The 24,450-nt window shown below is 43.6% G+C and overlaps 1 protein-coding gene across 5 annotated transcripts; it reads left to right on the top strand.

The window, feature by feature from the left end:
• Positions 1-2,662: 2,662 nt before the first annotated feature.
• On the top strand, positions 2,663-19,700 carry LOC108880651 (mediator of RNA polymerase II transcription subunit 25). Of its 5 annotated transcripts, none has more exons than XM_051069441.1 (20): positions 2,663-2,683; positions 4,034-4,169; positions 4,251-4,296; positions 4,378-4,502; positions 4,618-4,716; positions 5,327-5,447; positions 5,619-5,775; positions 6,970-7,079; positions 7,229-7,310; positions 7,586-7,848; positions 9,284-9,379; positions 11,541-11,626; positions 11,726-11,783; positions 11,892-11,999; positions 12,606-12,782; positions 16,231-16,344; positions 16,494-16,565; positions 17,501-17,671; positions 17,773-17,893; positions 19,150-19,700. In XM_051069441.1, the coding sequence occupies exons 2-20, from the start codon at positions 4,045-4,047 to the stop codon at positions 19,251-19,253; spliced, it is 2,235 nt and encodes a 744-aa protein (XP_050925398.1). In that variant the 5' UTR covers positions 2,663-2,683; positions 4,034-4,044; the 3' UTR covers positions 19,254-19,700. The 5 variants fall into 5 exon arrangements, with proteins under 5 accessions (XP_050925398.1, XP_018527760.1, XP_018527759.1 ...); XM_018672244.2 differs by lacking the exon at positions 2,663-2,683 and adding an exon at positions 3,209-3,349 and having other exon boundaries at positions 16,234-16,344; XM_018672243.2 differs by lacking the exon at positions 2,663-2,683 and adding an exon at positions 3,209-3,349.
• Positions 19,701-24,450: the final 4,750 nt, after the last annotated feature.

The raw sequence follows: 24,450 nt of genomic DNA, 5'->3' as shown, positions 1-24,450 counted from the left end.
ACGCTAAAGAGGAATATATGAATGTGGAGTAAAAGAATCTTGCCATTTAAAAAATGGAGGTAAAAATCCATATTTAAGCTCTGTTCATTACTCACTGCCTGAGCTGCACAGCACCAGTGCTAGACTCAACAGAAAAAGCCCCAGAGACTGGCAGGGGTGGGTACTATCACAGCATCCCAAATGCTCTGGGTGGTTCTGGTAGCCCATTTGTGTGGATGTCAGTGTATCAGCATGCTGGCTGTGATTACCTGTTGTGAGCAGACCATCTGGCCCTCAGCATCCCAGCTGGGTACCACGGTCAAGAGACGGATTGTCTTTACCACGCCACCTGGACCTCGCAGACATGCAGCTCCGCGGCACCCACCATATTTCTCATTCATATTTTATTATGTCATTCTCTGACCAAACAAAAAACAAAATGGTTTTTTTTTTTTTTAAATAGAAGTTTTCTGAAGGCACACCCGGAGAGCAGGCTTTCTGTAATTGCTTGGCAACTGCTGCCACTATGTGTGTGTTGAAGTTCAAAGCAGTGAGAGACACAGTATATCCCTCTGAGCAGCAGAGAGCATCAGAGTTGCAAAGTAAAGGGTTTGCCTACGCAGGCACATTCACACACACACACACACACACAAACACTCATGATCCATCCTGTCAGTTTAATTTGGCCACGTTGCTCAGTCAGAATATAAAGCTCTGCGGGGAGTTTAATGTTTGCATCCAGATCACCTCAGGCAGAAAAACCCCTCTTCAGATGAACTTTGCTTAGGTTGCCGGATGCAGCCCTGCGTATTAACGCCCAACTGGAAAAGCGCTCCAGCCCGCAGCTCGTTGCCCTCCTCAGAATTTGGGTTAAATTGATATGTAGCTTTGTTTCTGTGGGAGGTTTTGGATGTGATGAGCTCTGAAGCCCCCTCCTGAGAGCTGTGCTGAGCTGACTCGCTGGCACTGCCACAGGGGAGTAGCTGCTATTGTTGGACCCACAGAAACGGTGCGCCGATGTGCTACAACTACAGGTTAGGCGCTGGTGTGTGTTGCGCTGATCTGACAGCAGGTTAGCATGCTCGTAGCTACTGGAGTAATTATGCTCCTTGTTTTCAGCAGCGAGGCCTCGGAGGGGAGGGAGGGGGTCGGTGTTGCGGAGGAAAGGTTATAAAGGACAGGAAAACTGCAAACCAGCTCAGCCTGAAGCAGGTTCAGCATTTCCAGTGTCAAACAACATTTTATATTCATTTAAATACAATCAAAAGAAGGGTCAGATTAAACATGTCCTGTGGTCGAGGCTGTTGTTGCTTGTTTGTTGTCCCTGGAGCTTTTCCTTTATGTAACTTTACTCAGTCTAAATATACACACTCTATAGATAAACCATCTCAAGGCTTTCTGGCTCTCAAAGCCCTTTAAGTAACAATCTGTAACCTTGTCTCTGTGATGAAGAGCAGACATCTACTGTACTTACTGTAGACGTCTGCTGACATCTCCTGGAGATCTGGCTCAACAGCACCTGGAAATACCCAGTGTTCTTGCTGAGATGAAAACACTCAATAACATGAAATCTGTTTGAGAATATCACACAGTACAGTGAAAGCTTTGTGCTATTTCACCCTTGAATCAACCTTGAATCTCTCCATTTCCCTCATGAGTCATAATCTTACTTTTTGCTTTCAACCAATGGACACATCTCAAGCCTTCATGCATGGCTTCTACATCTACACGTTCCAAGGGATTTGCCCTGCAGACACTGGTGCATGCATGTTTCACACGTTGCCTCGCTTTCTGAAGGCTTGCTGCAGGAAACACGCTCAAGGTCAATATTCAACAAGGGCGGGGGTCCAGCAGGTCTTGCAGGAGCATATATTTAAGCTGCTGTTCACACACCCCCAGGAGCATGTTCAGGTTTCTCTCTCCCCTTCAGGCTGATCACCAGACTGGTCTCAGTTTAGAGTTTTACAACGACAATGTGAACAAATCCAAACATGATCGGTGGGTGGTTAATTGTGTGATGCAGCCTTTTCGCAGTCAGTTAGGATCTTAAAAGTCTTGAATAGATTCCCAGTTTTACCCTTGATGAAAGTCCTCACTTGGCCCTCTGCCCTGTCTACATCAGGATGGCCATTAGATGGATTTGAGGCTGATAAGATAACAGATGACCTTTCTGATGACTAATGCCACCGGAGGAGCGCTTTCAAAGAGAGAGTTTTAGACATTTAATCCAAGATAATATTCAGCCATGACCTTGTGCCTTCAAGCTTCATTTACCCTAAATGTCGACTTCTGCTAAGTTGACAGGAAGCGGTTAGTTCAAAGGAAATGTGACCACAGAACTGAGATAAAATGAACCTCGCTGGATGCACAACAGTAAATAGTCATCTCAGTTATTCAAAGATATTGTAAAACTAAAAAATATCCCCTTTAAAAACTTAGGAAACCTTCAGTAGACTCGACTGTCAGTGGCGTCTTATGTCGTCGATCAGACAACAAACCTATTCAAGAAACAACAACACATCACAGCAGTCCTCACACCTCTGCTCTGGCTTCCTGTTGTTTTATAAAGCAGTAAATGGTTTGGGGACAAAATACAGATGTCTAATTGGCTGCTGTGTTATGAACAGTGCAGACGTCAGGTTGTCTGGGACACGTCTGCTCTCTCCCCAGAGACAAAGCGACATTGTCTCCCAGAAACCCTCAGGTTTGCTTCAGCTTTCATTTACTTAACTTTTCACCATATGTTTAGTTACATTTCTTCTATTATATTTTGCTTTTTAAAATCATATTTCCTGTTTTTATAATGCCTTTTGTTTCCTTTATATTTTGTCTTAATGTAATTACCTCTGTGTGGTAGAAATAAACCTGCCTTATTGTATAATATTGATAAATAATAAATGATGATAGATCTTTTGACCATACCAGATTTGTGTTCATCCATAAATGAAACAGACAGGCCACTGTTTTTTATTACAGCTCTTGTTACACAGCAGCATAAAACATACACTTGGTCCTCAGTTCAGTCCTAAGTGATGTAAACAAAATATAAAAGAGAAACGAATAGAAAACATATATTAGATATATACATAGGTATTTACATATAAACATATTATCATGAAACTACTTGCTGACCCCTGTGTGTGAAAATCACTCCTGATTAAAGGCTTTAAACGATGGGAGGCAGCACTGCGCCGCGGAGCGAAAAATAAAAGGGACGAAGAAGATGGCCGTTACGTCACATTGACGCGACCTGGCGTGTTGTCACTTCCGTCAAAAAAAAAATATAACAAATGTCTATCCAAGCTAATTTTTTACGTTATTTTTGTGTTTAACTGAACCCACGACTCCACTGGCGGTCGCTTACCATCAGGTCAGTCCATATTATTGTGTAGCTCGAGAGTATCCGGCTAGTTTAGGGGATTTTAACTATGTTAGCTTAAATAGTTCATTATCGTTTAGCTACCTAGCTAACGCTACATAAAGAGCTCTGCGCAGTTCAGCTGCTGTGGACGTGCAGAGTGTTTTTGCTTTGTTTTGTATGCTTTGTAAGATCCTTGGACTCTAGAAAACACTGATAATACTAAATAATTTTTTAGGTGCAAGGGTTGGATGGTAGCTCGTTAGCATGCTAGCCCCAGTGCTCAGGAAGTTTAGCTTTCTGTAGTTTTACTTTCTATTTTGGGATCAGCAGGAATGCACACACTTCATCCTTTTATGGCACACATTTAAATGATTTATCTTTAATAAGTGGTTCACCGGTGTCGCCCAGTAGAAGCGGTTAAATTGCAAAACTCGAGCTTTGTTTTCACGCTTTTGTTTTTAGGACGAATAGAAGAATAAAGGTGTTTTAAACAAGGTGTTTACTCAAAAGAAATGGCACGCCACACTTTTGAGAGACAGGTTGTCCCTGCAGTTAGTATTAACGACCACTTAGAAGCTTTAATGATGCTGCCAGTTGTTCTTACCTTGGACTACCGTTAAAAAATGATGGATTAATGGTATTTCATTCATTGTAAAACCTGTCCCTCCTCTATGTCCACTTCCGTGGTGGCAGCTTCGGCACTCATGGAGCCATCCACGAAGCCTGGATCCAATCAGGTGGCCGATGTGGTGTTTGTCATCGAGGGGACTGCAAACCTTGGACCCTACTTTGAATCTCTAAGAAAAAATTATATACTTCCAGCTATTGAGTAAGGAGACACAGACACTCCTCTGTGAAGTTATTCCTTTATATTCGTGTTGCCTAAATCTCTCTATTTTATTTACCATAGATATTTCAATGGTGGGCCCCCAGCAGAAACAGATTTTGGTGGAGATGTGAGTGATTTTTATTTATATATTGCATCAGATTTGTTAATATTGTTAATAAAATAATTCCTGCATTTTTTGTCCTTTCAGTATGGAGGGACACAGTACGGTCTTGTGGTGTTCAACACAGTGGACTGTGCCCCGGAGTCGTATGTACAGTGCCATGCACCAACCAGCTCTGCCTTTGAGTTTGTCTCATGGATCGACAACATCCAGTAATTTCTTACAAATGAACTATTTGATTTAATATTGCCTTGTCATTTATCATAACAAAGTCAAAGCAGACAATTTGAATGATTTAAATAATCTCCTGTTTTTTTTCTCTCACAGGTTCATGGGAGGTGGAGCAGAAAGTTGTAGTCTAATTGCAGAAGGGCTCTCTGTGGCCTTGCAGCTCTTTGATGACTTTAAGAAGATGAGGGAACAAATGTAAGGCAGGCTTTTTGTTGTTTATTACTGAGGAATCTATTGCTCCTTTAAAAAGTATGCAACACTTGGATGTGTGTCCTGTTTGGTCAGACTAAAGTAATTAAATCTGTGTGTGTGATCATGGTAACAGAGCTGCTGTCATCTACATGTATTTGCTTGATAACACAGAGGCATAGACTCAGTGAGTGTTGTGATAAACTAGCTAAATCAAAATCTTGCGCACTTATATATTTTGTGTTGAAAACTGTGTTAAGATAATATATGCTTGTGTGAATCAGCGTTTCTAATACCACGTAGAAAAGCCTGGAAAAGTATCAGTGAGTGTGGCTTGGATCAGGTCCAGGTATGACCACACTGGAAAGTAACAGGGCTCTCCAACTGGAGACGGTGCCAAGCACCACAACAGACTGATGAAGCCACTGTTGATGTGTTTTACCTGGAGCTCCTCTGATCCCCAGCACAAGCTGGCTCCAGTAACATCTGACTGTATCAAAGTGTGGAAAAAGTAGTGAGAAAAATCTCAGCTTTACACTCTCTCTCTCTCTCTGTCTCTCTCTCTCTCTCTCTCTCTCTCTCTCTCTTTCTCTTTCTCTTTTTCTGCCGTTGCCAGAGGTCAAACCCACAAAGTGTGTGTGTTGCTGTGTAACTCTCCTCCATATCTGCTTCCTGCTGTGGAGAGTGTCAGCTACACCGGCTGCACAGCAGACAACTTGGTCAAAATCATCAGAGATGTGAGTTTTAACTGATATTTTCTCCATCAGGCACTTGTATGACAAACTTAATCTTGTCATTATTTCTGTTATAATGAATAGAATAGAATGGTATTCTTATTTACTGTGTTAGATGAAGAACAACATTATTGTTTTTCATTTGATATATTTTCTTTTTTTTTTTTTTTTCAGAAAGGAATTCACTTCTCGGTGGTGGCTCCTCGGAAACTTCCGGCTCTAAGGGCTTTGTTCGAGCGGGCGTCTCCTGTAGTAGGGGCGGTTGAACCCCATCCAGACTACAGTCAGGACCCCTTCCACATGGTCCTAGTCAGAGGCATCTCACTTCCTGGTGAGATATATTGTTTAAAACCTGATTTGTGTGGGCAGCTGCTGCGCTCAGTCCAGTCTGTCTGATTCAGTTAAATGTCCGCAGAAAGGAACAGGGTTGCTTAGGATATTCTTAACAATATTTATTGTCTGATTGATGTAGTGTTTGTTGGTTTTTGTGAAACGCTACAAGTGCTAATGTTATTAGGAGATAATATACCAACGCTGTGTGTCTGTCTGCTGGTTGTGGAGTCTATCAGTGTACAACAGGCCAAAAAAATCAATAAGTACAGCTTTTATTTTTCTAAGCTACTTATCACATGTCTTTTGATCTAATTCTTTTTAAATTATATTATATCATCATGTAATCTTCAAGAGAGCTGCAGAGGTCTCTTATGTTGGGTGGTATTAGATGGTTTACAGAGCACTCAGGAAGCTGACGCAGGTTAAAATAATATTGTGAAGCCACATGAAGACACATGCAGGCACACACTTTCAAATACAGGACGAGTCTTTTGGATGATATTACAGTAGCGTGTTTGTTCACAATGAACAATGTGTTATCTGTAGCAGTGTGCAGGATAGGGTAGCTTTATAGTTTCCCAGTTGTAGGAGCTGCATTCTTGTAAGCTCCTTATCTCCAGACACACTTTTGATAGGATGTTACACCACTTTTTTGTATTCCTTCAGGCTGCAAACGACAGGAGTAAAGCTGGCATTAATGTTGTTTGTTATCTTTTTTTGTGCATCTCTTTTTTTTGTGCGTGTGTGCTTTGCACTGAGGTACTAAATTACCCTTTTATTATTTCTTTTCTCTGAGATACCTCCTCTGTCTGCAGCAGACGTTTGTTTTTATTTCATTTTGGCCAGTGTCCTATAATTACGGCCTTACTAAGATGCTTGTAAGATACTAGTTTCACATGTAATTATTGCTGCGTAAAATGTTAAAAGTGTCACATAATTCTCCTGTAAGATGATGTGATGGAGTTTTTAGTTTGCAGTAGTTGCCAACAGTTGCAGATGAAAAGCTATTCAAGTTATTCCTAATGTTTACTCCTACATTCCTCTCTGAGTGGGAGTGAATTCGTAGATAGATAAAGCTGCTTCTTCACTTAAAATGAGGCACTGTTGTGGTCCGACACTGGGACCTCAGAGGAGTCTCAAGTTCACAGAACTGTGGAAAAACCTTTAAGCTTCTCCCATCGTCTGTCTCCAGTTTCCTCAGGTGGAGGACCCGGGCCGCTCAAACCTGTCCTCCCGCCTCAGTCACTGCCTGTCACTCAGCCACAGCCCCCTCCACCCATTAACACATCCCACCCTTATCAGGTAAAAGCCAAGCAGCCACACAGCGTAAGGCAGCCTGGAGACTAATTCCTGCCGCCTGCTTTTGGCTCCGTTTCAGACAGTGGTGTTTATGTTCCTTCCCCTAAAACGTTTTACCCAGCATTGTCTTCCTTTAATCTGCTTGCCGACAGAATCCGGCCCCCATGACTGCTGCTCAGATGGCTGCACAGATGGCCGTGGAGACAGCCAACAGCCAGTCGGCCAAGAGTCGCTGTGAGTTACCAGTGGGCTTTTGTGAACAATTTATGTTAGCTGGGATTTTATTTGCAATGTCTCTGTGTTTACATACTGTATGTGTGACTGTGTCTGTGATTTTACAGTAAAGCCTATTCACTCTTTTCTTGGAAAACAGTTTTCCTAAGACATTGTCCTTGTTCTGCTGTTTCAGATATCTGGTATTTACTGGTTTCTCTCGCCTGGAGTAACCTTTAAGGACGGGATCTTTGGTGTCTGTTCTGATATTTGCCGTGTTCTCTCTCCTCCTCCAGTCCCAGGAATGGTCAGTCAAGGTCCCCCCTTCACCAATCAACCAAACATCCCATCAGTCCCTGGGGTGAAGCACAGTCAGCCCAGCATATCAACAGTCACCACAGCAACGCCGCCTATGATGCCACAGCAACAAGTCGCTCCCAATCAGCAGCAGTCAGTCCCACCTCCGGGGCAGCCTGCACCCAATCAGCAGCCGCAGCAGCCACCTCAGCAGCAGCCCACGGCGAACCAGCCCACAGCTCCTTCAGCACAGCCCAACATGGTAAGCAGTGACAGTAATCAATATAGAACTATACTATTGTTTCAAATCCAAAACTTCCACTACAGGACCTCAACAACACATAACTTAAAATGTAGCCACTGTCATGGACGCTGCACAGGAGAAGATATTAAATCCAAATTTCAGGTACCCTCTTAGAAAGAAATCCAACAAATAAAACAGTTAAGTTGCTGATTCAGTGATCCATTACGCAGGACATATGTTTGGATAAACACTGCGAGGAAGTGTGTTTCAGTTTTGACACTTCAGAAAACCTGACCAGCCTTTCAACGACGAAAATACAAAACATTATGGTTCGTTAACAGTGGAAAAGCAGAATCTAGGACCAAAGCCCTAAAGGATAGGTTGACCTTTTTTATATTCATGATATTGTCATACCTATATGTATATTAAAACAGTTACTGGTTGCCATGAAGCCGTCCCTTCCCAACACAGTTCCATTGTGGGAGATGGGCGACTAAACCTGCAGCAGTAAAGTTAAAGCTAAAGTAAGAGTTTGAGTTTTTAGTGCCAGATTCCCTCTGTTTTTCCACAGACTGTGTTTCCTTGCTGGAATCATAACACAGAGGGAATATTGTACTAAAAAAAGACAAAAAAGAAGCCACTCTGAGGATACCAGCTTGATTTAATTAGCTCGGACCGCTGAAGCCACATGCTTCCTTTGGCTGAACTTTGACAGAATGAGGACCGTAGTGCCCGTCCCATCCTCAGCAGGACCTCCAACTGTCCCACAAACGTCCAATAAGTCTGCGGTGGAACTTGGAACTTGTATTTAATCCTGTTTGTTGTAATCTCATCGTTGTCGACATTCTGTGGAGTTCTGTCTCGCTGCGCTTAGTTGAAGACTTGATTTGCTATTCTCACCCGCTCGTAAACAATATCAATGTTTAAATCGTATTGATATTTTCAAATGTAAGTGGCCCTGCTCAAGTTAGGAATCAGAGAACCAAGACTTTAATCTGTGATGCTGTATCACCAGCAGCCTAGAGCAGAATTTGCAGACTAACACACTGTCTGAAGTCTAATATCAAAATGAATTTTAAATGTTAGTACTACTCTCGGATCAAAACCAGAACATGTTCCCTTTTCCCTAGAAAATCACTGTGGGTACAGTCAGTGTTGTTTTTTCTGTTTTTCAAATTCATTCATTAATAGTAGCAGAGCATACTGTACTTTGAATCTTATTTTAATATAGATTACACTGTCTAAAATTAGCTAAATCTAATATTTAACGATGTTCCAGTTTGATCTGCTCTAAAGAATAGCAGGTTTTGAATTATTAATAAAATGGGAAACATAATTAAGTCTGTGATTTTTATGCTCTTTTGAATTGACAAGTGCATTTACTTGTATTTCTGTTGTTAAACTGCACCTGTAGACTACATGTAACCTCCTGATCCTCTGTTTTCTTTGACAGCCTGGTGTGTCTGGACCTCCAGGCAATGCAAACCAAATTGGACCAGGTGTGGCCAATAAGATTGTTGCATGGACCGGCGTCCTAGAGTGGCAAGAGGTAACACTCAGTTAAAAGTCAGAATTTGAATTTGTTACCTTGAGAATAAAGCTGTAAATTAATGCTACATTAGGAATTGTTTTTAAATGAAAGTATTATTTAGATCATCACCTACAGATTAATTTTTTATTCTGATCCTGAAATCTGTGCTGGTCTTTATGTTAAGATAACCAGCTGCTGGCTCCAGATTTTATATTTACCAGACGGATAGGAGAGTGGTATCGATCTTCTCATCTTCCTCTTGGCAGTAAAGTGAATATTATTGTTTTATTTAACTTTGCTGGTCTGATGTCCCAGCTGTAAATCTGCCTGTAGTAGACAGCTGGGATTAAAAACAACAGAAATGGAGTTGGTAACCACTGCTCCACCAACATATTGTGATCATCACCACTGTCTAGGGCCTATCACTGCAGTACGTCTTAATAACCACCTATCATTGATTATTGTACACTATGATTAATTGCACATCATTCTACCATCCTACTGCTATTGGTTTAGCTCAAGGTCAAATCGATTTAGTTTACAGTTGCAGTGCTGAGCCAGGAAAATGGATGTTAATGGCTTTTGTGCGACACTCATGAGGCCTTCAAGTGTTTGTGTTTGGTGGAAGGACTCGGATCAATGTCCTCCATCGACTATAGTCTCATTCTCCCTCTTCTGTTTGTCAGAATTATCTAAGTCAGTTAAATGGACAGGAATAAGAGTGAGAATCTGAGGAAACTCTGGATCTTGTCTATGAAAATGTACAGTCGCAAACAGCCTGAGTGGGCAGATTAGGAGCAGGAAACATCGCTCTTAATCTTCTGTTTCTTCTTGTAGTTCACTCCTTAGGTCTGATTCTTCTCTGGAGTAATCTGTAATGTTGAGAGGAATTACACCACACACACAAAAACTCATTTAAAGAAATGGTTGTTGATAAAACCTCTCGCAGGGGGATGCCAACTCACTTGGCTGGTGCTCGTTCTGAGTACAGTGTTATCAATATGGTGCGTTCTGTTTTGGCTGAATTTCAATCTGTTAATTCCGCTTTTGTTGTCTAAGATGTTAGGTAACTTTCCAGAATGGTTTCGCCAACCTTTTTCATTTTTTCTAAATCCACCTCTAATTAAAGGTAGATGCGTGTAAACAGGATAGTTTTGTCACTGTCCACACCTCTGGCTCTTTTTCCCCTATTCCTCTAGCAAGCTGAAATAAATAACCCATTTGTCTGCAGAGGAAGCCCAGCACAATGCATTTGTAATGGACAGCACAAGGACTACAGTAGGCCTGTCTAATACGTGATTGATTGATTATTGATCCTTTATTGATGCCCTGAAGATGAAGAGTGCTGGCAGTTTTCCCAGCGGCATTGCTGCATTGATGCGCTTAGAAAGTTGTTCTTTTTTTTTCTTTGATTCTAGACATTATGCTAAAGAACAGGTTATCTGCCCGTCTTTAAAAGTCCATCTATCCGTCCTTTTTTTAATTGCCTGTCCTGATTGAGGTCACGGTGGCAGAAGGGTGAGCGGGCCAGCTCACACTTCCCTTTTCCTCAGCAATATTCTCCAACTGCTCCCAGGCCAGTGGGAAGATATAATCCCTCAGCATGTCCTAGTGTCTTGTACCAGTTTTTTAATCCCTTCACTCCAGAAAGAGACAGTTTGGAGGCATCCTTAGCCGAACCACCTCAACTGAACTTGACCGAGACTAGCCGAGTCCTCTCACCTGGGACAGCTGCATTTCCTTCACCTTGATTGAGCAATCAGGATTATTCCTGCAGAGAGCCACGATGTTAGACTCGCAGGTGCTGTTCCTCGTCCCGACTGCTCCAGCAAACGCTGAATGTCATGGTCAGACACACCCAAAACGGCAGCATTATCCACAAATAGCAGAGGTGCCACTCTAGTGTCACCAGTCCTTAGCAGCACCTTGATATCCTGTCCATAAATATTACAAACAGCACAGCAGGTGACAGAGCACACTCCTGCTGCAGTCCACAAACTTTAATTACCTTGTTCACTTTAAAGTTTATTGGTTTGATTAAATGATTTTTGTCATATGAGCTTAAGGTTGCATTTTCAAGATCTTAAAATCATCCAGAATAATTGTAGAGTAATGTTAGCCATGTGCTCCTCCAGCTGTTTTCAGGCTTTTGTGTCTCCTCTGTGTTAATTCCCTGCAGAAGCCTAAAACCTCATCTATGGACTCAACCACCAAACTGACGCGTTCCCTGCCGTGTCAAGTTCACGTCAACCAGGGAGAAAATCTGTGAGTAGCCAGTCAAACGCTGCGGACGTCGTCTGTGGAGAAAGGATTTGTTTCCATCACACAGTTTGACGTTGTTGTGCTGTTTGTGTCTCCCAACAGAAACACAGACCAGTGGCCACAGAAGCTCATCATGCAGCTGATTCCACAGCAGTTACTGGTGTGACCTTTTTCTCTTTTAATGCTTTTGTTTTAGTGTTGTGCTGACTCTGGTTCACAGCAGTGATTTGTTCATGAATGATGCATAACCCGAGTCCTCTCTTTCCAGACAACCTTAGGTCACCTCTTCAGAAACTCTCGAATGGTTCAGTTTCTCTTCACCAACAAAGACGTGGAGTCGCTGAAAGGCCTGTACCGCATTATGGCCAATGGTTTTGTAAGTTTTCAAGCACTCTAACTCTCTCTTAACCTCAAATGTGTGTTCCCTCCGTGTCCCTAATCTTATACATCATTCAGTCTGCCTTAATACATTTTCCATGAGTGGCAGCTGAGTGCAGCTCCCACCTGTGGCCAGTAGATGGACTGAGCATGAGGCTGTGTTGCAGTGTTGGGGTAAAGACTCTAGAGGGGGTTCCAGGCCATACATTTAGTCACTTTCAAGCTAGATAACAGGATTTGCCATCAGTTCAGACAAAACACTTTAATTGTTTAGTTTAGATTCAGTTCCAGAAGGCTAGCATAATGATAGGGGTTTTGTCAGTGTGGTGCATTGTTAATCAGGTAATACCATTGAGAAATAGCAGAAGCATTAATAGTATTCAGTCCAGCTGAGCTCTGCCTCTTCTCCTGAATTTGATTTACGGCCCAGGGAAAGCACAGTATGAATTAAGTTAATACCATTTGCATTCAATTTATAAAACCGATATGTTTGATTGGGCAAAGGAGCTCAGGAGCAGGTTATGTCCCCAAGCCCGAGCCCATCCTATAATTACGGCAGGATCCCATGTCAAGGTCTTAATCTGCCCCGTGACCCTCTCTGCAGGCCGGCTGCGTCCACTTCCCCCACACTACTTCGCCCTGTGAAGTGCGGGTGCTGATGCTGCTCTACTCGTCCAAGAAGAGAATATTCATGGGCCTGATTCCCAACGACCAGAGCGGCTTCGTCAACGGCATCCGGCAAGTCATCACCAACCACAAGCAGGTCCAGCAGCACAGAGCGGTGAGTGCTGATTGGGGGGGTAATGAGCAGGCATTATGGAGGAGCACCGGGGAATCGAGGCACATTGTTTAAGGCATTAAGGTGCATTGTTATTGACATTTCATTTAGCGAGCCCAGTATCTTCACAGCAGCCACTAATGTCTCTCACTCTGGTTAGAGGCTAATGGGACTAGCATTAGCTAAATTCCTGCTGCAACATTAGCTGACTGTTGCACTCCCACCTCATTAGCTCTGTTTAAGTCAGGGAAACATAGGTGCAATACATATGCACTGTTAATGTCAAATTAGTTTCACCCTCCAACACAGGGCATTGTTCAGTGCTACAGATTTACTGCAGGATTGTTGTTTTAGGCTGTGTTAGCTAGGTGTACCTAATAAACTGGCAATGGAGCGTATATTAAATATATTGAAGCGTGTTGGTTATATTTACACCAGACAGACACAGCCAATAAAAACTTTACAGGATTTGGGATTTGTCCCAGTAGAGTGAGGATCAATAATTATTACAAATCTGTGTTATCTGAGTTAAATCTTCTCTCTCTTTCTCTCGCCTCAACCGGGTATTACCGCTGTCTCCACTTCCTGTGACCACCGTTTCAAATTAAAAGCCCTCCTCAGAAACATGTATCCAGTGGACTCAAAGTTGGCGCCTTGTTTGTGGCTCAGTTATGAAACCCCACCGCGCCGCAGACTGTCTCTCCTGCCGCTGTAACACCGGTAGTTTCTGACTTAGATGTGACAGGCGTGCAGCTCTCAGCAGACAGACTTCACCTGACACTGGAGCTGAGAGTATCAGAGCAGACAGCAGGAACAAGTTGCTGTTCGATGTCGCTCAAGTCTCTACCTCCATCACGGTTAGCTTTGTGGTTCGGTCATTTTAAGACAAGATTTGGTTGTAAAGTTTACAGCCTGTCGCTCTGCTGCATCCTGTGTGTGAAGTGTGAGGCAGCAAAAAAAAGTGACATTTTTGAGTCAAAACAACTCCATCAGAACAAAATATTTCCCCTAGTTGCTCCGTCACCTTTGCGTTAATTTGAAGATGTGTGAAGTTGTTGCAAAATGCAGGTGGTTATTACTTGAGCAGTGCAGCGTCTCCAGATGTTAACATTACATGAGATGCTGTAGGCGCAGTGATGGAGTGGCAGTGGTGTGCGTCAGTCTTCAGGGACAGAATAAGGAAATCTTAGAGACAAGGCCCCTCCTTCCAGCCCCCATGGTGCAGGTGGAGCAGTCCTTGTTGCCGAGTTCATTACAGGTTACAAATGCTGCTGCCTTGTCCACTCGACACGGACATTTCACTTTCCCCCCGCCCTGCTCATCTTCATCCCCAGAGACAGGGTGATTTAAAACGTGTCCTCTGGATTAGCTGTCTTTTCCATCACAGGGCTCCACTCCAGCTTATTGCATCCAGTGAGGAGAGGTGCTGCATAGCTGTGAAACAATGCAGCATCCAGTGGCAGAGAAGCAGCGTGTCTCAGTTTAAAAAAAAATGTTGGGTTTACATGAGTTAAATTACATTTCTCCTCGCAGTCTGCTCTCATCAGCGGTGATAGCGCTTGTTTACTCACCCTGCTAATTTTATGTCTTTGCAAAAGCGCGTCAGCTCTATATGTAACTTGAAGCTGTGTGTGTATGAGTATCAGGGCATTTAGAGAAGGCAGAAGACATGAAATTATAATGAAGGTTTTTTTCCCCTACCTCTTGTGTATCATCATATATTCAGTGCTGCATTGCTAATAGGGAAGCGCTACAGCAATCTTAACGTAATTAAAATTTCAATTTGGACCAGTAGTTAAGGTTTCTCTGTGCAAAGCCCTGGAGTGGCATTCTTCATGAACGAGATTTTAGTTTGTTCTGTTCACAGAGAGACGAAATTGAATATTTTTCCCTGCAAAGTGATCCAGGCTCTAAATCTTGATCTGGGATTTTACAGGTTACTGGGTTAAAGACAGGAGATAAATCACGGACAGTAGAGGAGAGAAAGAGGCAGCTGTTTTGTTAGTTTCCCTCAGAAGAGCTAAAGCGATGTGCTGCTCTGTTATTGTTGGTCAGAAAACACGCCGTGCATTAGCACAATCCCAGGGTGATTTGCTCAGATGCAGCAAGATGGATGGGTGATGGTGTTTTATCTCCTTTCCATCCCTTTTTTTTTCCCTGAGTGTGTATTTAATAATTTGTGCTTTAGAGGAGACACCCTTTATTCCTCCTTGTCTTCCCTCATTGTGGAAACAAACAAGCCACCACAGCACCTGCAACTCTCTTCTGATTCTTTCCCTCCTTTTAAGCACAGGACTGCACAAATAAAACGTGAATTTGAATACAGAGTTTCAGAGTTAGAACATAAATCTGAATAATCAGAGCTGACTTTCAGGAGTGTATCCAGAATCTGTCAGCAGGTAAATCAACAGGTCGCCTCCTTTCTCCTTACTCAGCCTTTGACTGTGGATGAATAACGGCTGTTAACGGCTTTAGTCACCAATCATCATCTTTTTTTATTTTTTTAAACCGTGAAATCCAGAATAGCAAACACCTCAGCAGGAGGCGCTTGAAGTTAAATCCCCACCAACATGGAGGATGAGGATGATGATGACGATACACCATATTGTCATCATCATCCTCCATGCTCACCAACTGTGCACACAGAAGAGGTGGGTATGTGGATTGTTGTTAACACAGTGAACGTCACCGACATTGGTCACGGTCTGTGAGACACTGGTTTTTATTCTTCTTTAAAACCATGTTTTCATCTTGTGCTTCTATGTAGTGTCTCGTCTTTTATCTGGATCCTGAGTTTGTAATAAAGTTCTGATTGATCAACTACATGTGACGGTGAATGTGAACGTGCTACAGAAATAACTGGATTTGTAGAATTTCTTTCTTTATTTGGACAAAGGGGTTGATCAGAGGGTTGTTCTTTGAGAACTTTTGTGGTTTGTGTTTTTTGTTGTGCTCATGTGTATATTGAAAGGATTATTGGTCCTTGCTGCTGTCTGTAGCAGCCATAAATACACAGACGCAGCTCTAAAGCTCAGCTGAAGTTGATACTGAAGCTTCAGCAGAATGAGTCAGATGCATTAAATCGGTGTCTTTCACACTCACTCTTCCTGCGTTCCTTCTGCACCTCTTCTGCCTTGTTTTAACAATGCTTCATTTATTTTTTCTAATGTTATGGTTCATTTTGTTGCTTCATATTTGAATGTTTATGTCACCTTGGCTTTGACACTCTCCCCTCCTTTGAGTACTGTTGTGGTGCCACAGTCACCTTCAGTCCTAACCTGAACGCAGGAAAAGATAAAAGTATTCACGCTGGGTTTCTTCAAGATGTTAACGAGTATAGAGGTGAGGCAGAGCAGTGCTTGAGAAGAGTGTGTTTACCGAGCTGATAAATAAGGGTGATTAAAATGTTAAAAACATTCTAATTGCTGTTAAATTCTCCCTTTCTGTGCAGCAGTTGGGCGGTGCGGGGGGTCCAATGCAACCCAGCCAGGTCCCCCCCAACCAGAACTTCCTCAACAGGCCCCCTGGTCCCATTCCCGTCTCCCACGGCAACGTCCAGCAGCAGGTAAACGACCCCACTCTGTGCTGGCATGTGTTTCCCTCTCACGCTGCCTGTTGTTGACGCTTTTCCTGCCCGCTGGTTTCTGCATGCCTTACTGGTAACACTCTCCTCCACTCCCCCCCCCCCTTCTCTCTGATCTGTCCTGTGTCCAGTCTGTGGTGGTGGGCATGCCCCCTGTTAGTCAGGTTTCTATGATGGAGGAGCAGCAGAGGCAGAACAACATGGTGAGACCCACAGTAGCCTTAACACACAAGCAACATGTAGTCAGTGTCCACAAACATATAACTGAAATTTCTGTTGTTTTGAGTTCTGCTTTTTTCTTTGAGCTACACAGATTAGTATACATCAGATTTATGAGCGCAGTACTGTCCTTTTTTTCTCATGTTGCCCATTTTTAATGTCAGAAATAACCATGAATAAGGAGTAAGACACAGTGTCAGCCACTTTCCTATCAGCATGACCAGTGCCTGTTGAATGCTCCTCTTGTAGCATGAAAAAAAAGAACGACATTCAATGACGTGCATGCAGAAGCTTGTGTATCTTGCTGAACAGGAAGTGTTTGTATTGAGCATGAGGTGACGGGCAGCACAAAGCCGACCGAGCCGGTCAAGACATGACGGTTAATATCCACAACTGTTATGTGTCACTGTCCACTATGAGGTGGTAGACATTCGTTTGACTGATATCAGCCTGAAGGTGGTGAATACTCCTTTTTTCATAGTCATTATGTGAAAATAGCTTCCAAAAATTGCCGGCGGCTGACTCAGCAGTGGTGTTTCAGTGTTTTTCTTCTAAGACTTAAATGATGTGTGAGCGTCGAGGTACAGTCACATTACATTTCTGTCCGCTGAGCGTTTGTTTCATCTCCTGCTGAAGCCCATGCAACGGTCGAATACAAGCATGCATTTCCTGTTCTGATGAGATCTACCTACAGACAGAGTCCGTCTTTATTCAGCTTTAACTAAGCAGCTGCGCTCAGTCGGCCAATAGAAACCCAGCTGCACAGTGTCTGGAAATACAGATTTATTATTGTGTTGTTTCATATGTAGTAAGTTATCACACTAACAGACGACAAACTGTAGCCATGCTCTCAAACAGTGGATAGTTAGTGAGCGCTCTGGGCTTCATTCATCAGAAATGTGCTGTGACGTTCCCTCAGATGACGATGAGAGCAGCCGGACCGAACAACCAACAGCCACCGGTCAGCGGCGCTCCACCCAACCAGGTCGCACAGACGGGACAAGCCCCGCCTCAGGGTCCCATACTGCGCCTCTCGAACCCGGGAGCCAATCCACAGCTTCGCAGCCTTCTCCTCAGCCAACAGCAGCCGGTAAGAGTGCAGCGAGTGGCTGTTTGACCCTGCAGTAACTGTCTCATGGGTTATCAGGTGACTAACTGCTTTTAACATGACTCTGTCTCTGTGTTTCACAGCAGGGTGGGGTGTCTCACATGCAAGGCATGATGTCTCACCAGGGTTTAGGGCAGCAGTTGGTCCACTCTGCACCAGGAGGGGGGGCTCAAATGCAGGGCCAGTGGAGGCAGCCCTTGGCAGGTCAGTAAGCTCCCCCACAGATGTGGAAAGACTTCTGAGACATGTGACTCAAGTAGACATGACATTTCTGGAAATGTAGAGACTGAAGGTTGATTGGTTTGATATGTAACAGGGTAGAAAAACATGAGACCGGTTGTTTTCGGTTCAACACACCAACAGCATCAGGCTACAGTCAGAAAAGGACACAGTACTATTTATTTATTTATTTATTTTACCAGTTGAAATGTTTTCCACGTGCAGCTGTCTGAATCTAACAGAAATCAACCTACAGAGAGTTATTCCATCCCAGTGTGCATGCAGCCCAAATTTATATTTGTCAAATTCAATTTGTCAATTATTTTTGCGGGCATTGATTGGAAAAGTTTGCAGAAGTTCTGGTACATTTATATATTGATTTTTGAAGCTCAAACTTTGAAGATTTCCATCACTGAAAAATTAATTTCCTTTCGATAGCCAGACTATGGTCCCATTCAGACAAACACAAGGTGCAGTGAAGATGAGTTACAACCAGTGAGAGTGCAGATTGGTTTTCTCAGGCCCTCTGTCACTCACTGGTTGCCTTTGTGGTTTGACAGGTTATTTGTGCTTCGTCTCCTCTAAAAGTTTTTTTTAAATACTTAAGTTTTAGAGTCTTTTTCACCTTGTTCTCCTCCATTAAAAAAACACAAATCACTGCACTTGATGTTTACCCACATCAGTCAGATCACCTCTAAGCTGACCTTCCATACTAAATGAATAGAAAAAGAGGTGTATATTACCCATGATCCCCGGCTTCTGGAGCAGGAAGTGCTGTCGCTGTAACAAACAACCAAACTCTGTCTCTAATGCTTGATATTTCCCTCAGTTTCCTGGCTGGAGATCAGAGATGAACGCTGGTTTTTAATGACTTCTAAGTCTTTTTAACTGATCCACAGCTCAGCTGCTGAGTATCACTGAGTTAGAGAGATCGCACCTGCTCACCAAAGTTACAAAGGGGTAATGACAGAGGCTCCACTGTCTCTATTACAAGTCAGTGAACCATAAAAGTGATTGTGAAGTTGTTATTTTAAGGTAAATAGTTGCATAGTGTTGCTTCAAAGACAACATCTAAAGAAAAGTCAGCGCTCCAGAGAACATCACAGAAACAGAATGAAACAGGTTTTACACTCCTGCTTTCTTTGGCATCACTTTCATCCCTGAGATTGTAAAGTTAAACCCTCTAATAAATCTCTCCTCCTCTCTTCACCCACACCCCACCCTCCTGAACCCGTGCGCAGGTCCGATGCTGATGTCTGGAGGTCAGAGAGGAGCGGTACCCCAGCCCGGGATGCCCCAGGTCTCCAGCGTCATGGAGGACGAAATCCTCATGGATCTTATCTGACTGAGCACGGTGGACTCACAAACAGGCCGTTCGGTTGAATCTCGGCGGCCGTTTGCCAGTTTGGACACATACATCCGCTCTGTTGCTTTACTGCTGCAAATGTTCAACATAATTAAGGAACGAATCATGAGTAGTTTCCTCTGTGTTTTTTTTTTACAGGACTGAGCAGCTGAAGTTAATTAGGGGCAGACAATGCGAGCATTAGTTTTTCATGTAAATGGTCAAACCGACAGCACGCTAATCCTCCATGCTACACACTGGAAACACTCAATTATGTTATGCTTCTGGAAAGTCTACTATTCTATCATTTCTATATTTTATCATTGGAATCTGAGGTAGTATTAATTTTGTTTTTATGGAGGTTTTACTTGTTTCTGTTAGGTTTCTTCATTAATAATTAATGACGTTGTTTTACGAGGATTAAATAAAATGAAGGAGCATAGATAATTGAAGATTATCATTGCGAAGAGGTTTTGCTGTTGATGCATGCACATGATGATGTTGTGCTTTTGACAGCCAGCCAAAGTCCCCACAGTCCTGCCTCCCCCCTGTGTGAATGCAGCTTGGACCCTTAAGGTGAGAGAGAGACTGAAATAGACACAGTAATAGATAGTTCAGTGTCTTTTTCTGCCAAATAGTGTCACAGTGTTAATTTTAACTACTCCAATATGTCGTGGAACCATAGAGAGTCCCCTTGTGCCAAGTAGTCCTACCAGATGGTATCAGTTGGCCATGTTTCCTCTGGCATAACATACAATCAGGCTGACCGCATGCGCACATGGCTCAGACTCCACATATATGCTCACAGTCTGCTTTCGAAAAACGCAGCCTCGCGTGCAAACACGCGACGCGTGCGAGTTCAACCCTGTGCACCAACCGGGCACAAGCCCGTCGTGCACCTGATGGTGACACGGGTGCTGGAGCCGAGCCGAGTGTGCACGGGTGGGGGGAGAAACACACATGAACTTTGCTCAGCCTCACACATGCGTTCATGACACATTCACGTATCAGTTTGTGCAGGGGGTTTGTTTTTTTTTTTTCCTTTTCACACTTGGACACTGTGAATACACACACACACACACACACACACCAACAGGAAGTGATGTCAGTCCCTGTCACCTGGGAGACAGAGACGGTTGCTAAGATACCGTGACAGTGGGTTCTTGTTTCTGAGCTTTTCCTCAGCCCTGCTTTCACATGGACTCACACAGATAGACACTAGTCCCTCAGTGGCTGGTGTTCATCCCTCCCATCCCTTAATCACTGGCCGGCCCTCGGAGCCCGGCTTAGCTTCACTTTATCTTCCTCTCTCTCTCTCTCTCCATCTATCTCCCTCCATCTCACTATCAAGCTATTAGCGCCCGTCTGAGCTCATAAGTTTTTCAGTATCTCTTTTACTAACAGTAAAATTGTTCACAGGTCCATGTGATGAGCCGTGATGGTAAATAAAATGGCGGCTACACTGGCCTCTAATCATGATGGTCGTTTGGCAAACATCCACCACAATCATTTAAAAAAATCAATACTGATTCAGATCATACTTGAAGAAAAGTATTAGTTTATGTTTTTCCTTTAGCCTCTTCAGCTCCATTACTGTCTGTTACTGTATATGTCAGTATTTACACCATGATTCTTGTTTTTACTTTTTTTATACACAGTAACTTAAGAAGAATATGCCTTTTCAAACTTGATAAATGTAACCTGTCGAAGAACCACAATCTGATGATGTTTTTCAGCTTAAAGCTGCACATAAAAGAACATTTATAGAAATCCTTAGTTAAATTTAAAACCCACTGATTATGTACTTATAACCACAAAGAAGTGTTGAGTGATTAATGCATTAGATTAGTAATTATGTTTCATAGAGGCCCTTTCTGCCATGAACAGTTATGGAGTGTGGTTTAGTGTCAGCCTCTTAAAATCAACATTAACAGCTCATCCAGTCGTAGCTTCTCCAAGTAGACCTGTAAGAGGTCAGGTTCCCTTCCAACAGTGGCCCTCTTTGTCTGAAAGCCAACAGAAATATGGACGTCCAATTTATTAAAAAAATAATAATAATAAATAGTTTAGTGTTGCAGTGTGGCAAAAACAGGTGCACCAAAACAGACTCATTAGTCAGTAAAACTGATGGAAAGAAGGATTAAGTCATTTAGAAAGTGGACACAAACAGAAAACTGCATAAAACTGCAGCACAAAAACCAGCATAAAACAATATGACAGTAAAACATAGACACCCCACCTCCCCTTAAAAAAGTTCTCATTTTCCAAACACAGAGAAATAACACACACACACACAACTAAAAAACTCAGTTTTCAGAGAGAACTTCAGGACAAAACTACATTTTAGTGTTTGTCAGAAGAGGAAATCAAACATTTCACAGCTCACACTGTCCTCGCAAGTGTGTCACAAATGTTTAGAGACTCACAAAAGTTTGCTGCACTTCACTGAGTCACACTTTTCCCCCAAATCAGCTCTCAACCTTGAGATTCTATAGATTTCTCATAACTGGAGATCATCTTCTCTTAAGTTCACTTTAAACTTTATTATTTTGTTGAGAGAAATCCTGTGGTCGAGTGCATCGAATAGAGAGATCATGACGTGATTTAACACAATAAACTACAAACTCAAGACATAAATTCACTGAATTGAATTTTGTAATATGAAGAACTTCATCGATAGAGCAAAGTTGAACTCAGTCTGGCTTCTTCCTAAAGCTCATTCTGTCTGCGTCTGCACAGTGAGGTTGAATTATTTTTGGCAAAATTCCCCACGGTGACCAGTTCTACCTCCAGAAGCTGATGTTTTCATCTCTGCAGACCAGAATGCAATGCAGCAAACGCTCGTCGTGCTGCTGTAACTATCAATTTCTATAGCTAATGTTTGCTCCACATACACCCTGCACCCCACAGCTGAATTTAACGAGTTCTGGCAGGTTCTTGTGAAAGGTGTTCTGAGAAATAAAGCCCAGTGTGCTATATAAGCATTAAGATTTCCAGCTAAGTATTGAGTGTGAGGAAAGTTGACACTGGACAAAAGACCTGCTGAGGTAATCCTTAAAAATCCAGGCATGCAAACAGCGCCCCTACCCTGCCACTTCCTGTTAGCAAACACAGACAAACTAGAATCAGAGCAGCTGCCAATCAGTCCAGCTGCAGCTCATTAGCCGTCAAAATCTAATCAGTTCGTCCTTGAGTCCAGGATGTAATCAAACGTTCCCTCATATGAGATCACAGTGACCTTGACTTTTGACCTTCTGTCTTTTCACAAGTGAATGTTTGTCGTCTTCACAACAAGACGGACCAAACAAAACGCCCCTGAGACAATAAACCAAAACTATTCTTGCACACTAACTGCTAAAACCCAACAGCGTGTAACGTATACTTTAAAGTATTAGAATAAAATATAAAAAACTCCCATAATGCATTGAACATTTCAGTGTAAAGCACCTGAGTATGGTCATTTCCTTTAACATGCCTCATATAGATTTATAACATTTGCATTAAAAAGTGTAATTGAACACATTAAGAGCACTTAACCTCATTCATCACATCCCTGAACACATCTTTACATACGAGTAAAGCCTGAGCTGCTCTTTACTGCAAAGTGGCCTGACATTAAAGTGCCGGCTGTGTGGCATTTTGGTTGTTGTCTGCCCCCGTTGTCACCGCGAAGAAAGGCGGCGGGCCAGTTTAAGGGCCGGTACGGAGGAGGAGGAGGAGGAGGAGGAGGAGGAGGCCACGGGGCTGGAGATGAAGATTATACAGCCCTGGTGGCAGGAAGTGCTGCTCAGCATAATGGGGTTTATAGGCCTGGGGGCAGAGTTTGTTTTACGCCCTGCCGGAGGAGGTGATGACAGGAGCGAGCGATGGAGGAGCAGGAGAGACAGTCTTATTATTAAGCCTCGCCACACACAGAGCGAATGTTGTGATGGTCGCGTGGCGGATGAGTTTAGCCCTGCGCGTGGAGAGACGATGAGGAGAAGGAGGAGGAGGAGGAGGGTGGAGGTCGGAGGAGCATATAACACCTAAAATTGGATTTTCTTCTGAGGCCTGGTGGTTGAGGTCCACTTGGTCTGGGTGTGGGAAGATCAATGGCGTATCAGCCCTAATGGATGCGGTTGCCAGATAGGGGCTGTTTCTGATAAGGGAGGAGTATTGGCTTTAGTGGGGGAGATACAAGCTTGGTTAACTTTGTGTTTAAAAGAGCTTCTTCTTTCTCTGTGGGTGAAAACACAGTGTTTCAAGGGTGTACACAAAGCATAAGCGCTGGAGCGTTCAGCCCTTGCTTGCTAGTCACGACGGCCCGAATGTTCAATTTGGTATCACACAGGTTGGAGTCTCTGCAGCCGGTGGCGTGCTGTTTCACCATCAGATACGGATCAGGGCTCAGTTAGGGCCTCGGAGGCTGTGGAGAGTTCAGTCTTGAGATATAGCGAGCGGTGGAGGGAGGATGCAGGAATGGCAGGAGGAGAAAGACAGGCGGCGTGTTCTCAACCCCGACGGCGTCTCTGCCTCGCTTCCTCTCACCACGCCGTTCCAGCACAGCACGGCGATGGCAGAGGTTTTCACCCCGGCGCAGCGACCGCCGCCGAGGCGCGGGACCTGAACACAACCTAGGGCAAAGAGGAGCAGCCTGCACGTCTCTCAACCAATATGCCAGCGCAGCGTAAGACACAGCAACACAAGGCGGGGGCACAGGAGGAGAGAGCAGCCTCATCCACAGGGCGGAGGCAGAAATACTAGATGGCAAGCTTTCTGTCTTCATATGAGGCACATTAATCCTCACAGTGGCTCCCATCTTTATTCATTTATCGGCCTGTGGTGTCCACTCAATCAGTCAGTTAAAGGCTGGCCTGATGGAGCGAGCCCTGCACACCCACCGGAGAGAGGAGGGGAGGGAGGGGAGGTTACTCTCCACACCGTATAGCCTGAGCAGACACTGCAGCACAGAGATACAAACAGAGTGGGGTGGGGAGGAAGAGGAGGAAATGTGAGGGGGCTCTTTTAAATAATGAGGCAAGGAGTGGAGGGGGGGGGGGGGACAACTGTAGGTGAAAAGAGAGCAGCCTTGTATCAAGAGTGAGAGAGATTGAGAGGTTCAAAGTAAAGGAGGGAGAGAACAGTCAATATCAAGAGCGAGCGATAGGGGAGAGATCCAGGACAACACCTCCACAGACTACTGAGGTATGTATGTGTG

This window comes from Lates calcarifer, unplaced genomic scaffold (assembly GCF_001640805.2).
Source record: "Lates calcarifer isolate ASB-BC8 unplaced genomic scaffold, TLL_Latcal_v3 _unitig_969_quiver_1767, whole genome shotgun sequence".
In the NCBI taxonomy this organism is placed as follows: domain Eukaryota; kingdom Metazoa; phylum Chordata; class Actinopteri; family Centropomidae; genus Lates; species Lates calcarifer.
Note: the sequence above shows the minus strand (reverse complement) of the source record. Positions and strands in the feature narration are given on the sequence as shown.

Bases quoted from the DNA above. Each gene is read 5' to 3' on its own strand.
- LOC108880651 (XM_051069441.1), top strand. From the start codon at position 4,045: ATGGAGCCATCCACGAAGCCTGGATCCAATCAGGTGGCCGATGTGGTG. The intron at 4,503-4,617 runs GTAATTTCTTAC...TTTCTCTCACAG, and splicing joins TCATGGATCGACAACATCCA to GTTCATGGGAGGTGGAGCAG. The intron at 4,717-5,326 runs GTAAGGCAGGCT...TGCCGTTGCCAG, and splicing joins AAGAAGATGAGGGAACAAAT to AGGTCAAACCCACAAAGTGT.